General features: G+C 34.9%; 1 protein-coding gene across 2 annotated transcripts in view; it reads right to left on the reverse strand.

The window, feature by feature from the left end:
* Positions 1 to 3,392: 3,392 nt before the first annotated feature.
* The window catches only part of LOC149821772 (uncharacterized), a 43,036-nt gene continuing 31,094 nt past the window's right edge, over positions 3,393 to 15,334 (reverse strand). The window contains exons 3-5 of one of the 2 annotated variants that reach the window (XM_089981474.1): positions 10,214 to 10,407; positions 3,787 to 3,853; positions 3,393 to 3,697 (exon numbers count right to left, since the gene is read on the reverse strand). In XM_089981474.1, coding sequence (XP_089837600.1) covers positions 3,656 to 3,697; positions 3,787 to 3,853; positions 10,214 to 10,407 — 303 coding nt within the window. In that variant the 3' untranslated portion in view covers positions 3,393 to 3,655. The remainder of the gene's footprint in view (positions 3,698 to 3,786; positions 3,854 to 10,213; positions 10,408 to 15,334) is intronic. The other variant, XM_089981475.1, reaches the window with a different exon arrangement.

Below are 15,334 nucleotides of genomic sequence, written 5' to 3' on the forward strand. Positions count from 1 at the left end.
ATAAAGGTAGTGGCGCCAGATCTTCAACGCGAAGACCACTACCGCTAGCTCCAAGTCATGCATGGGGTAATTCTTCTCGTGCACCTTCAGCTGTCGAGAAGCGTATGCGATAACCTTCCCGTGTTGCATAAGAACATAGCCTAGTCTGGTTCCCAAAGCATCGTTGTACACAACGAAACCACCCGTCCCAGAAGGTAACGTCAAGACCGGTGTTGTGGTCACCCTCCTCTTCAGCTCCTGAAAGCTATCCTCGCATCAAAGTAACCACTCGAACTTCAGTCCTTTCTGCAATAGCCGAGTCATTGGAGCAGTTATACGCAAAAAGTCCTGGATGAATTGACAGGAGCAGCCCGCCAATCCCAAGAAACTCCTAATGCCAGTCATAGTCTTTGGTTGCTCCCAAGACAAAACGGCCTTCACCTTGGTTGTATCAACCTTTACGCCCTTCTCGGAGATCACGTGGCCGAGAAACATCACTCTATTAAGCCAGAACTCACACTTCGAGAACTTAGCAAAAAGTTGATGTTCTCTCAGTGTCTGCAACACAATCCGTAGATGCTCTCTATGCTCCTCCACGCTCGCAGAGTAAATAAGAATGTCATCAATAAACACGATGACAAAAGAATCCAGCCACAGACTAAAGATTTGATTCATAAAGTCCACAAATGTTGTCGGAGCATTGGTGAGTCCAAAAAACATCACCAAGAACTCATAATGTCCATATCTAGACTTGAATGCGGTCTTCGAAATGTCCTCCGCCCTGATCTGCAATTGCTGATACGAAGAACGAAGGTCAATCTTTGATAATACCTTTGCCTTCCTCAGTTGATCGAACAGATCATCGATCCTAGGCAAGGGGTATTTGTTCTTCACTGTCACCTGGTTCAACATGTGGTAATCAATACAAAGCCACATGGAACCATCATTCTTCTTGACAAAGAGGACCGATGCACCCCAAGGAGATATGATTGGCCTTATGAAACCCTTGTCAAGAAGCTCATGCAACTGCTTCTTCAGCTCCACCAGCTTTGTAGGTGCCATGCGATATGGGGCTTGAGAAACTGGTGTCGTACCAAGCACTAGCTCTATCGAGAACTCAATCTCTCTCTGCGGTGGCAATCCCAGCAAGTCCTCGAGAAAGACGTCTGGGAACTCGTGAACAATGTCCAACTGCTCCAAAGGTGTCGTCTGACCATCCTGCGAGGACACAATGGCCAAGAACACCATGCAACCCTGCTTTTCGACGATATTTTTGTTATTGCTTTTTGACGATATTTTTGGATATCGCTTTTCGATGATATTTTTGGATATCGCTTTCGAAGATATTTTTACATCACTTTTTTATATCAATTTCGACGATATTTTTGACATCGCTTTTCGACGATATTTTTGATATCGCATGTATTCATATTCATAAAATAAGATTTTATTCACATGAATCACTTTTTGAAGATATTTTGATATTGCATGTGTTTCACTACGCATAAAATAATTTTTTATCGCATGCAACATTTTTCGTGAAACCCTTTGTTTCGCATGTGTTTGCTACGCATAAAGTAATTATTTATTACATGCATCATTTTTCGCGAAAACTCTAGTTTTGCATGTAACAATTACTCGCATGCATCGCTTTATGTACAAAATGATATTTAAGACATATACATCATGATATTCATATACATCCTTCTACGTGCAAAATAATATTCGCATGCATCACTTTGGGTATGAAATTATTGGATTAACATGTGAATAATATGCACACACATCATTGACATGTGTAGGCATTCGTAAAAGTGTGAATGTAGTTATGTATGATAAGCATGCATAGAAACTTGCAATAATTGTTATAACTCATGACAGAAATAGGGTTTTGTGAAACCCTAAAAGTGATGAGTTATTCTATCATAGAATAATATTTTGTATGAAATAAACATGTGCAGCCCGGAGGAGGCTAACGAACCTTTTGTTGCCCTAAGAGCACAGGGGTGTTTGACTGCTATTGTACAGTAAGACGTCAAGACCCGCTTGTATATTCTGAGTATGCTTATGACTGCCACGCATATACATTCTAAAATGGGTACTTGGGTTACTGAGCCTCATTTTGACCTACCAAGTATAAGACATAAAATAATGATCCCTGTAAAAAAGATAACTCTTCTGACTCATTATGTTCTAATCTCTACCTTGGAGAAGGTAGATGATACAACCTCGGGTGATTCTGTTATGATCTTTTAGAGCGAGGTATCCTAGTGGTCTCCACTCACTCGTAGGTCTTTGGAGGTCGGGGCTATCCATGTGTCCTAGGTGATAGATCTCCAACTACTAAAGTAATTTAAGATGCATTCTATTTTTGTTCTGCCTTAGCGGTGACTTCTCCTGGTAACGGACTGCCCATTTTGGATATGCTCAGGCAGGCACCTGAGTTAAAATACTTGAGAATAATATACCCCTGGATGCTTCGGTTGTATGCAATCTTCTGTCACCCCATGTACCAGGGTGGATAAATATTGAAACAAAGGCCTCTAAATCACACAGTTTGAGATGAAAACATGCCTTTATAATATAAAACAATAAAATATATTTACACCAACTAGACTGTCATAAGTCTAATCATTTTTATGGGCAAATTATTGCAAGAAAAGACTAGGATGCAGAGCAAACATGGGATGTTGTGGCGTTGTCTACCGAGTCTCATTTTTCTTTCTCGAGCACTGAATTCAAACACATGACATTATATTGGTTTTGTAATATTTTAAATAATACATTGTTCTTTTGAATAAAAGTATTTTATTTGTCATGTAATCTTCTTTTGAATTCAGTATAATCGTTTTTTTGGGCAACGTAACCCACCGAGGTTTTGAACCCCTGTTTGAAAATGTTTTCGATGATAATTTTAAATATTTTCAAAAAAAATTATTTTTCACATGTTTTTATAAGGGTTAAAATCTCTCGACGTGTTACACAGAGAAAGAAACAAACACACTACTCTTACCAAGGAGCACAAACTAAAGCACCTACATTTTGAATCGCCCTTAAGGCAAACCCCCAAGAGGGAGGTGAGAAGATTCAGGTGAATTTATCCAAATCCTCCACTGCATCTAAGATCAAAGGTGGAGATTTCATATCTTCACAAAGATATTAGCAAATGTATCAAGCACACAATTGAAAACATTTGCTACACATACTATTTGTTCATAGAGATATCAATGAGAAGATATCTTTTGTGGTTTAAAACTCCCCAAATTTCTTCTCATACATAATTTCATAAAATGTTTAAGCCCCTCTAATTTTCCTACAATAATTTCCTTCATATGTTGACTATTGGTGTTCAATATTTCCCCATAAAACAAAAAAAATTCAATTTATGTGATAGGCGTACCATCAATCAGCAATCAATTCATGATTTAAAATAGCATTCCGGAATCAGACAAGGCTTTCATTACAATAAGAGATGCATCTATCACCCATTACATCATTGTGGCTACAAAAGGTTAATCAAATCAACTTTACAACTTGTCAGTATCAAACCTAGGAATCTGTCCAGTTAAATAGTTAAGACATGATGAAGCTAATCTATACAAGAGAACCAAGAGAGATCAGAAAAGATGCTCATGCATCCAAATTATGAAACAAAAGTATCCAATTGGTTCAGAGTCTAGGACCGAATCATATTTCGCCACTTATCCTTCAAGTCTATCTGTAAGAGCAACCATCCAGAAAAACAATCAGCAAAGATCCTAAAAAAACAAGAAATTCTGATGTTCTCCATGCTGAAAAACCAAATACCTCTGTTCTCCCTACAAAAATTTCACGATAGCAGTCCAGGATACGCTTCCAGTACCCTATCCCATGCCTTCCCAGAGAGGAAAAAAACCACGCAAAAATGGAAAAAAATCATTACAGCATTTTATATTCCAAGCTAAGTTGAACAACAATAAGCACGAACCAAATTGATGTAAGAATGCAAAAGAAATACTGAGAATAGAATAAACAAGAACCAATAACGTACATGAAGAAAAGCACATTGGGTGAAAATACTCACCTCTGAATTCAAGAGGGAAAAAAAAGGCAAACTAGAAGATTGAGAAAAAACAGTAATCAAGTGTATGGATGTGCGGTGTAGATAGAACTGCAGACTCAAATTGAAATAGAGAGCACTTGTTCCAAAAGATTATGGTGAAACCACTTTTGAAGACTTTCATTCCATTGTGCATCCCCACATCATTCAACAAAAATATCAGTCACAAATGCCTCCTACTTCTAGTTCGTTGGAATAAATCTATTAGCAACAGGATAACAAACATAAACAAGATGGCAGATATGTTGAAAATGTCAAAACCACAAAATTCCATAATTTTCACCATATATATATATATATATATATATATATATATATATATATATATATATATATATATAGGGCGCTCTGGGTGCACCTACACCAATGTAGAGGAAGCCATAAGTTTTCATAATCTTTTGGGTTCTTTTGCTGATCAAACCCTACAGATGGATTTCTTAGTAGAAAACAAGTTTTGGATCATGCGATAGTTGTATGCTTCAAAGCTCAATTCTCACAATCTACCAAAATTTTATGACTTGAAAAATCACATTTTAACATCCAAAAAACATGATAGAAGTTATAATTTGTCTCAAACAAACTATGTTGAATACATCTATGAGGTATCAGTGGGAAGATGCAACCTACACCCATGGTTTCTACTAGGTGGGTGTTGTTAAGATTGTGTGTGTGTGTGTGTGATAACCAAAATACCGATCAGGGGTATTTTGGTCATTTCACATTGTAATAGTGATCAGCCCATTAGGGGCTGACTGTGTTTTTAATTTTTTGTATTTTATTTATAAGTATTGAAACAAGTGACTGATGGGACAGCTCCAACTAGCTGTTGGAGATGCTCCCAACAGTCACAAATGTGACTGTTGGGGGCTAGCTCAACAGCTAGTTGGGCTGCCCCAACTCTCCCTCTCTTGTTATAAATAAGGGTTCTCCCCATGTATCTTTCAATGCTTTCTCATGCATTTTGTAATATAAAAGCATATATTTTTTAATCCTCTTGACCCTTGGGTGGGTGATGTGCATCGACCCATAATTGGTCCTTTGTGATTTGGTTGTGTTCTCATAAGCCCATAAGAGGCACTCATTTGTTTTTGTTCTTATTTCATTACATGGTATCAGAGTCTTGGTGCTCATGGGTTGTGAGATTTGTGGGATTTGTGGAACATCGGTTTCTAGGATCGTTGCATTGAAAAGCTCACCATCAAAGTTCTCTTCAACAAAATTCTTGTTACCTTCTCTCTTCTTTCTCTATCTCCCTCACTCTCTCATTATTGTAAAAATGGAGGATAAAAGAGAAGTGGTCGTCTCCATTCCCGTGAGACTCGATAATATGCAATGTGAACATCCATAGTAAAACATAAAATATGTGAAAAGGGTCTATGGGGTTTGGTTGATGACATCGAAAGAGAGCCTAAACTTATACTCACCAAGATGGAAAATGGAAAGGAGGTGGCTCTTTAAGGAGAAGAGATGTCTAAGGCCGTCACTGAATACGAAAAAAAATGGAAATAATGGAGGATGGGTCATTCCAAGATAAATGGATGGCTCATCAATAGTGTTGACATCAAAAAATTGCTTTAGCTTAGCAAAATTTGATTTTGCTAGTGATGAATCTTAAATTTATGTATAGTCTTAAGAATATAGCTCACATATGCAATGTGCAAAATAAGGTTAGAATTATGACCCAAAGAGAGATGCGCATTAGAGAATATTACAATGACCTCTCTCTTCTTTGGGATGAATTGGTTCTCCTAGAGTCAAAATGGCATTGCCCCCAAAATGTAGAACTTCGTAAAAAACAAATTAGAATGAAGCATTTCTACCAATTTATTAATGGGTTTAGATCCAAATTTGAAGGGACCAAATCGGCCCCTTCTTCGTAGATAAGGTGTACCTACCATAGTTGAAACACTTAAAAATTTAACCATAGAAGAAAATAGGTTGAAAAAACTTTCCTCTTCTAAAGAGGAAGAATTTGTGCTTGCTATGACAAGGCTCGAAAATCACACAAGGGCTTATAAGCCCCCTCACTTTGGAAAAAGTGATGAGAATGGAAGAAATTTCAATGATTATGTAAGGATCCAAAATGATAAAAGAAGCAATCATGAATACAAGAAGAGCGACAAATTAATATGTTGTCATTGTTATGAGTCATGTCATATCAAACTCTTTTGTCCTAAAAGGAGAGAAGATTAAAGAGATGATAAGAAGGGAGCTTCGGTGGAACCATCTCTTGAAAGAAATGGTGTACATAACTCCAAAAGCATCGGCTCATTGTATTTGGCACAACTCATGAAGGCACTACAACCAATGTTCCAGAATCAGGCTTCTTCCTTCTCGGGCGTGGTCGTATCCACATGCATTGATCCCCGGTAAGACTTATTAGATTCTTGATTCCGGTGCTTCTTTTCATATGACCCCAAATGAGTCTATACTATCTGAATGTCATATTAACTTAAATGATTCTTATGTTTCAACCGCCGATGGAACCTCTTTAAAAATCAAAAGTTTTGGAACTTTACAAAAACATCAAACAATTTTTTTACCCAATATTATAATAGTACTAAAATTAAATTTAAACCTCCTATCCGTTTCTCAAATTACGGATCATCGATGCAAAATCTTGTTTTCATCTAATGTTTGTTTGATATAGGATCTCAAGTCCGGAAAGTCGATTGGGCGAGGCCATAAAAGAGAAGATCTCTATGTTATGGACAATCTTGAATTATCAAATCATACATTTTTTAATTTTGTAAAAAAGAAAGATATAGAAAATTGGCACAAGAGACTAGGATACCCTAGTGTGTCGAAATTACATTTGTTTTCATTTTTCACAAATTATAAAGAAAGGAATTTTTGTGAAGATTGTATTCTTCGTAAAATGAAATCTTTATCTTTTGGGCATAATCATTTTATATCAAAGAAACCATTTGAGTTGGTAGACTCGGATGTATGAGGACCGACTCTGGTTATATCCAAAGAAGAAATATCTTATTATGTTATTTTTGTGGATGATTATAGTAGATACTCTTGGATATATTTTCTTAAACATAAATCCAAAGTATTTGATTGTCTCCAAAAGCTCAATTTAAACCAATATTAAAATCTTTAGAATCGATTCTGGAGGAGAATTTGTATCAAAGGACTTTAAAAAATATCCTGACTTAAATGGAATTATTCACCAAAAATTATGTCTCTATACTCCTCAACAAAATGGGCTAGGGGAAAGGAAGTATAGACATATTGTAGAGACTCTAGAACACTTATACCAAAAAATGTTCTAATTTTTTTTGGGCTGAAGCCACTCTTACGGCGGTTTATTTGATAAGTAGAATGTTGTAGAAAACTATCAAAAGCATTTCTTTCATTGAAAACATTATTTAAAACATCTCTCGATTACAAAAGGATGAGAGTCTTTGGTTGTAAATGCTTTGTTCTTACCAAAAAAAATGACACAAACTTTATGCAAAAATTATTCTTTGCGGTTTCCTAGGCTACGCTAAAAAAAAAAAAGGATATAGATGTTATGAAATTAAAAAGAATAAATTATGTCTCAAGAAATGTCACTTTTCTTGAAAAAGAAAATAGATTTGGTAAAGATTAAATCCAAGAGCATTGTTACTATTCATTTTTTTTACCTTGCCAATGAGCATATGAGTTGTGATGGCATTCATGATGTGCATGAGAGTGACAATGAGGACACTCATGATGCACATGAGAATGTGAATGAGGGTCTTGATAATACATACCAACCTCATAGTGAAATTAAAATCTATACTCGACGTACCGAAGACCATCCTTTATGTTCTTTAGAAAGATATTATCAAAATCAAGATATAGATTCCTCTAGTGTTAAAAGATTCATGAGAATTTCAAAGACTCTTAGTAGATTTGTATCCTATGATTCCTTTGAACCCAAATATAGAGCATGTCTAATAGCTATACACCCATATGTAGAACCATCGTCTTACCATGATGCTAAAAATAATTAAGAATGGATTAGAGCAATGAATGATGAAATGAAAGATTTAGAAAAGGCAAAAACTTGAAAAATTCAAACATTACTCAAAGGAAAGAAAACTATAGGATGTAGATAGATCTATAAGATTAAAACTAAAAGTGATGAGACATTAGAAAGATATAAAGCTAGACTAGTGGCCAAAAGATATAGTCAAGAATATAGAATAGACTATGATGAGACATTTGCTCCAATCGCCCGAATGACTACTGTTAGAACTTTTATTTATATAGCATAATTTAAAACTAGTTTATTTTTCAAATGAATGTAAAAAATATCTTTTTGAATGGTAATCTCAATGAGGAAGTTTACATGGATCCCCCACCAGGATTAAGTTTAGCCTATGTAAAAAAAAATCAATTACAAAAAGTTTTGTATGGCCTAAAACAAGCCACAAAACTTGGTATGATTGATTCAGTAGTGTGATAACAGAACTTGGTTTTAAATCCTATTATACTGACACTACATTAATTGTCAAGTCTTCTAATGCCGGAATGATAATATTACTTCTCTATGTTGATGATATGATTATCACGTGAGGTAATAAGCAAGAAGTTAGTCATATTAAAGATGTGTGAAAAGTCAACTTTGATATGACAGACCTTGATTTTTTACGATACTTTATTGGAATAGAAGTGGCTTACTCACCTTGTGGTTACTTGTTATCTCATACTAAGTATGCAACAGAGATCATCAAACGGTCAGGACTCAGATAAAAAATGAGTTGATACTCCAAAGGTCATCAATGCAAAGATGAAGAAAGATGATGGAGAACCTCTGAAGGATCCAACTTCATATAGACAAATGATTGGAGCTTTATCTTATCTTTATTATTCGTCCTAATATTTCTTATGTCATTCATTCTATTAGTCAATTTCAACATGCTATCACTATAGTACATATGAGTGTTGTAATGAGGATTATTAGATATATTAGAAATTCTATTAATTATAGGTTATTTATTTCATCATTTTTCCGTTAGAAGTTATTGCATATTCTGATTCTGATTAGGAAGAGTATGTGAATGATAGACGCTCAACCATCGGTTCTTGTATTTTTGTAGGTGATTCTCTAATTTCATGGAGATGAAAGTAGCAGGGTGTCCCTCTCTTCCACTGAAGCAGAGTATTGTGTCATGGCGACAACTACTTCTGAATTAGCATGATTGAGACAATTGTTAGAAGACTTGGGAGTTCACATTGCAAAACCCTCAAGATTATGTTATGACAATAAGAACACAATATACAATATACATTGCAAGCAATCATACATTCCATGAAAAGACCAAACACATTGAAATTGATTGTCACTACGTTCATGAAGAATTTTTGAAGAAGACCGTCATGTTGCCATATGTACCATCTGAGTATCAACTGATGGACTTCTTCACTAAAGTGCTCATGTCACCTAGATTTCACTTCTTACTTGGCAAACTCTGGGTTGTTACATCGTGAGTTTGAGGGGGGGTGTTAAGATTGTGTATCTAATACATATGTATTCATATGTATATATAGATATATACATGTATATTTATATGTATATATATATATGTGTGTATTCAAATGTATGTAAACTGAAATACACATCAGGGGTATGTCGATAATTTCATATTGTAATAGTAATCAGCCCATTAGGGGATGACTTTGTCTTCTTCTTTTTTGTATTTTATTTTTAGGTTTCGAAACATGTGACTGATGGGACAGCTTCAACTAGCTGTTGGAGCAGATCCCAACAGTCACAAATGTGACTGGACCCCAGCTAGTTGGGCAGCCCCACTGTCCCTCTCTTGTTATAAATAGGGGTTCTCCCCATGTAACCTTCAATGCTTTCTCAAGCATTTTGTAATACAAAAGCATATATTTTGTATCTTCTTGACCCTTGTGTGGGTGATGTGCATTGACCCATAAGTGGTCCTTTATGATTCGGTTATGTTCTTGTAAGCCCATAAGAGGCACTCATTTGCTCTTGTTATTATTTCATTACAGGTGTAGGTGATCCCAAAGCACTCTATTGTTACCATAACACACACACTCATATATATAATAAGCACAAAGTGACAAAGAAATACAGTCAAATGTGCCACCATATTAAAATGAAAAGAAAAGAAAGAAAAGCCATACTTCTTGACAGCATCTCTTAATGTTTCCTCTTCCAATGAACTCCATTTCTTGATTTTTCTTCGTCTCGTGTATTTAGTAGCAGCTTTCTTCTGCATAGGTGAAAGTTTGAATTTCTTTGGGGTAGGTAAATGTATATCTCTTGAATGACTCTCAGATTTTTCAGACGAGGAGGACTCAACTAATTCATCATCCCACTGTACAAACAACACAAAAAAATTATAAAAACCAAGAGAAATTGTTGTAAAAAGAAAAAAGAAAACATGAAGCCTATTAATAAAAATCCACTAGCGTTCATTATGATCAACTGAACTTTAGAACAGTTCCCAAAAAGAATGGATATAAATGATTGCATGAAAAATCCCAATGATCAATCTAGCTAATTAGAATGGCATGAGCTTAACTAAACGTGTAACTGGATTAGTTTATCATATATTATAAATTTTTGGAAAAGTTAACATGTAGTTTTTGACACAATATATATATACATATATATATATATATAAATATATATATATATATATATATGTTTGAACAGTTAGGAAGTGTATAAGAAGAGAGTTTCCTAGGAAAAGGACAACCATATGTCAAGTGAGATGTGTAGCTTGTTACATGAGGCAAGCATTCTCATCTTAGAATCATATTGCGAAATGACATGCAATGAGTGAAATGCTGTGTAACGTAGGTATTTCAAGATTACAAAATGCCTAGTGTTATTCATGCTGAAGGTGATAGTTCTGACCAGAGTCACAGATATCGGTGATATTTTCAAAATATCACAATATTATCGCTGTAAAATAAAAAAATTACAGGAAAAATCTCGTGATATTTTGAAAATATCAGATATTTCAATTTATTGCGATAATATCTGGAAAATATATTCATGTTTTATGTTCATATTTTATTGCTTCTTCACTTAACATATATTTTTTCTTAATTATATTTATAGTCATGTTTTATTGCTTCTTTGCTTAACATGAATTTTTTCTTATTTTTCAACTTTTTTCTATTTTTTTATTTTTCAAGATTTTCCTGATATTTATCAAAAAACCTATAATATCACGAGATTTTTCCCCACCGAGAAATAGCCAAGACTGATATTTGTGATTATGGTTCTGACTGCTAATACAAGGTGCTTGCTGCTGCCATATAGACACATTGTATACTATATAAGATCAATGAAATACTTTAAATGAATATTTTACATCCAATACAGTCAATTCATCATATTTTTAGTGAAAACCCAACTCTCTCTGTGTTAGTAACATGTCCAATTAACTGGACACCCATATCTTGCTTTTGGAAAACAACCAAGTTTTACCAGATAGCAACAAGTATACCCATGTAACACAGCCCAAAAGGGACACTTGATAAACCTCTCTTTAACAAGCCCACGTAGAAGAATTTTGCTAGAATCAAATAAAAATTGGCTACATCAAAATATAAAAGCAAACTGAGAAACATTGACTAGATGTATCACTCAACCATGTTCAAAGGTCACTAAAATAATTTAGCTAAATGCCCCTGGATCATGATAAGCTAGTATTCTTAGTAACAAGACTCGCCTCTTTTCTCCTTTTTCATAGATCAAGGTGAGAGAGACATCAAAGAAGTGATAAAGAGAGCAACATGGGACATGAAATATCAGATATGGCAGCAGCAAAGAAATGTGCCAGAAAACTGATGATGTCAGCATGGAAAGTGCTGACATCAACTGCAATGATAAAGAGACAGGGACTAAAAATTAGAAGAGAAAATAATGAGGAACAAGAAGAAACTTGAGCAAGTTAAGGGAGAAAGGGAAAATGACGAAAACGAACGAAACGAACTAAAGGGACGAGAAGTTACCTTAGATCAATGAAGCACCTAAGGAACTTGTAAATGCATGAGACTTTTTTAGTGGGTTTCACATATACAAGACCGTCTCCAATTGTACCCTTGATACATCTTAAGATTCTTTTGACAGCATGGATATGGTCGTACTTGGGTGCATGCATAAATTGGGATACCTAATTCACAGCATAAACCAAGTTAGGGTGTGTAAATGTAAGATATTGTAATGCTCCTACAATACTTCTAAATTTTTCTCAGAAATCTAGAAGCAGATCATTCTCATTCTCTTGTTGTAGCTTGGTAATTCAACGCTATTAGAGTCATAGAAGGTTTGCATTTCAACATTCCACTATGCTTCAATAAATCCTGGGCTAACTTTATGTAAGCACTAACGAACCAGCTGTGGTCTACCTGAACACCAAAAAAATATTTTAAGAACTCCAAGGTCCATATGAAACTTGCTTTGCAAGTAAAATTTGAGTTCTTGAATGCAAGATAGTGTAATACTAAAAGCATCTATGTGCAAGCAATGAGTAATCACGTTGACTGCAAATGAAATCCATAGATTTTGTTGTTGTGCTGAATGTATCTAACAATGCCCCCAAATGCTTGTTTAAGACCATATATAGCCTTTCACAATCTCAAATCAGTATTGGCAACATTCCCTTCTGGATATCCAGGAAGTGTTCTATATACACCTCTTCATATAAATCTTCATACGAGAAGGTGTTTCCAAACCAAAATTACCTGCAAAGGAAAGCACAACTCTAATAGTTTCCATTCATACCATTGGATTAAAAGTTTTACCAAAATCTAGAACATATTCTTGGAACTACTCTTTTTCCACTAATCTAGCCTTATACATTTTTATACTTCCATCAGCTTTATATTTGATATATAAACTCATTGAAAACTGACAAGATTCTTGTCTATTGGTCTATTTAGAACTTGTCAAGTGCCACATTCATGAAGCGTCATATCTCCTCATTTATGGCTTCAACCCAACAAGGGTCTTACAAGCTTCTACAAAGTGCTTGGGCTGTTTCGCTCACTCAAGTGGAGCAGAATACAATTGAAAATCAAGAGAAAATGTATTATAGTTTGCCAACTTATCAGGTGGATATCACATTATGGTAGGGCTTCTTAGTTGCACACCCCGATCATTGACATGTAAATCACCAGAGTTAGAAACTGTGGGTTGCTCACCACCTTCAACTATTCCCCGCACAGACTCTCTTGATCCAGACGTTTCCAAATGCTGCTGTTATTTTGCACCAGATTCTGCCTTGTCACATCTGACATACACTAAAGGAAAACACTAAAAATTAGCTGAACTGATACTATGCCCAGGATTACCCTTTGGCAACTAGCCAAAGTATATCTTTCAACATCCTATCGTTATTTTTCGTCTTAAAGACCCTCATGCAACAAATAGTTTGCCATCCTTTGGTAGTCTATCAAATGTCATGTCTTGTTTCTATGCAAAGACACGCATCTTCTCCTCCATAGATGCCCTCCCTAGAGGTTAAAACCATCGATGACTTCACAAGCCTTCTGTTATGATACAAGCTCACATTCTTCTGTTACGCAAGCATGCATTCACAGTCTGTTATCAAGGAATGTGGATTAATGGTTGGGCCTGCATTAATTTTCCTGTTTTCAGTCTATAGTTTCCTTTGCACTTGCTCTTCATCAATTTCATAAAACTTCTTGGTTTCAGCACCAACATATTCATTTTCATCTTCTTTTCAAATTCAATTTTGAACCTCTAACATTTTTTAGTTAGGTTGTTTTTTGTTATTTTGCAAGACAATATTCAATGAAACATCTCAACTAAGCACTAGATCGTGTACAGCATCATTGCACCAATTACATAACCAAAAAAGGCACATATTTTGAACCATCATCCAGCTGAGTCCTTTGGTTTTAAAAATTCATACATAGGGGCCACAACTAAATATGCACAAGAGTAACAAGTTTTTCAAACCATATTTCTTTTCAAATTTTGCATTCTAGTGTAATTGTATGAAGCAGATTCACCAAGAAACGTCATGCTAACTTGTGCCAGAAGCATAGCTCAAGGACAGCCATGTTCAACAACCTTCTAGCCCAACAATTGCACAACTCATTCACTCAACCACTCCATTTACCAGGTATAGCAAAACTACCTCTCAAATGCTTAAAATTCTTTTACCTTCTTTAGTCAATGCTTTAAATTTCTGAGAACATGCAAAAATATCATATTTCTTCTTGAGGGTATGAATCCAAACTTTTCCATAGGAATCATTGATAAATGCAAAAGAGTATTTCGAACGACTAATTGATTCAACAAGAACTTTCCGAAGTATCAAAATGCATCATCTCTGAAAAAATGTGCATTTCTAGCAGTAGAAAAAATAAAATAAATTTATTCATAAATGCAATCTCACAAAAAAATTAATTTACAACATTTACTCAGACTTGATACACTTGGATAGCAATTTACTGCTAATCCAAAAAAGATCATTTTACGACATTTTAAACTAGTAAGCAAGTTTCTGATAATAATTTACACGTCAAAAATTTTTCCACCAAGTCTAAAAATAAAATAAATTTATTCATAAATGCAATCTCACAAAAAAATTAATTTACAACATTTACTCAGACTTGATACACTTGGATAGCAATTTACTGCTAATCCAAAAAAGATCATTTTACGACATTTTAAACTAGTAAGCAAGTTTCTGATAATAATTTTAGACTATTGTCACTTACACGACTCAAATTTTTCCACCAAGTCATAGCATAGCATGACACTGCCAGTGTATTCAATAAGCCAATACACAATGTATGCTCCCTTAATGGGTAAACCTTTTCTCTAAAAGATTTGTAGGCACTTCAAAAATTAAAATCTTCAAGTGACAAGACGCTCTTTCTTAGACCAAGAATATGTTACTTCATTTTCCCAAGCATCAATACATCAGATGTGAATTAAAACAAAGTTCGGAACTAGGTGCAAGCTGTTGAGAAGTGCAATATGTGTTTTACTTTTCTGTGTGATACCCATCTTATTCTTTTGTACACATCCTTATCTATAGGGTATTCTTGTATTTTCCCAATTAGTTGCAGGAAATAACCATGTTTGTCTTGTTGTGCCTTACAGGGGTCAACCGCACATATTGTTGTAACTATCCCCTTTAGAATCAATGAAGCATATTGTCTTCTTATTTCTTTGTTCTAGCCTATTGCTTCTTCTTCTTTGCTAACCATGGATTCTCAAGCATGAATATGGTATCGAAGCCAAGTTTGTGA

Source organism: Nuphar pumila, chromosome 11, assembly GCF_984573655.1.
Source record: "Nuphar pumila chromosome 11, dmNupPumi1.hap1.1, whole genome shotgun sequence".
Taxonomy (NCBI): domain Eukaryota; kingdom Viridiplantae; phylum Streptophyta; class Magnoliopsida; order Nymphaeales; family Nymphaeaceae; genus Nuphar; species Nuphar pumila.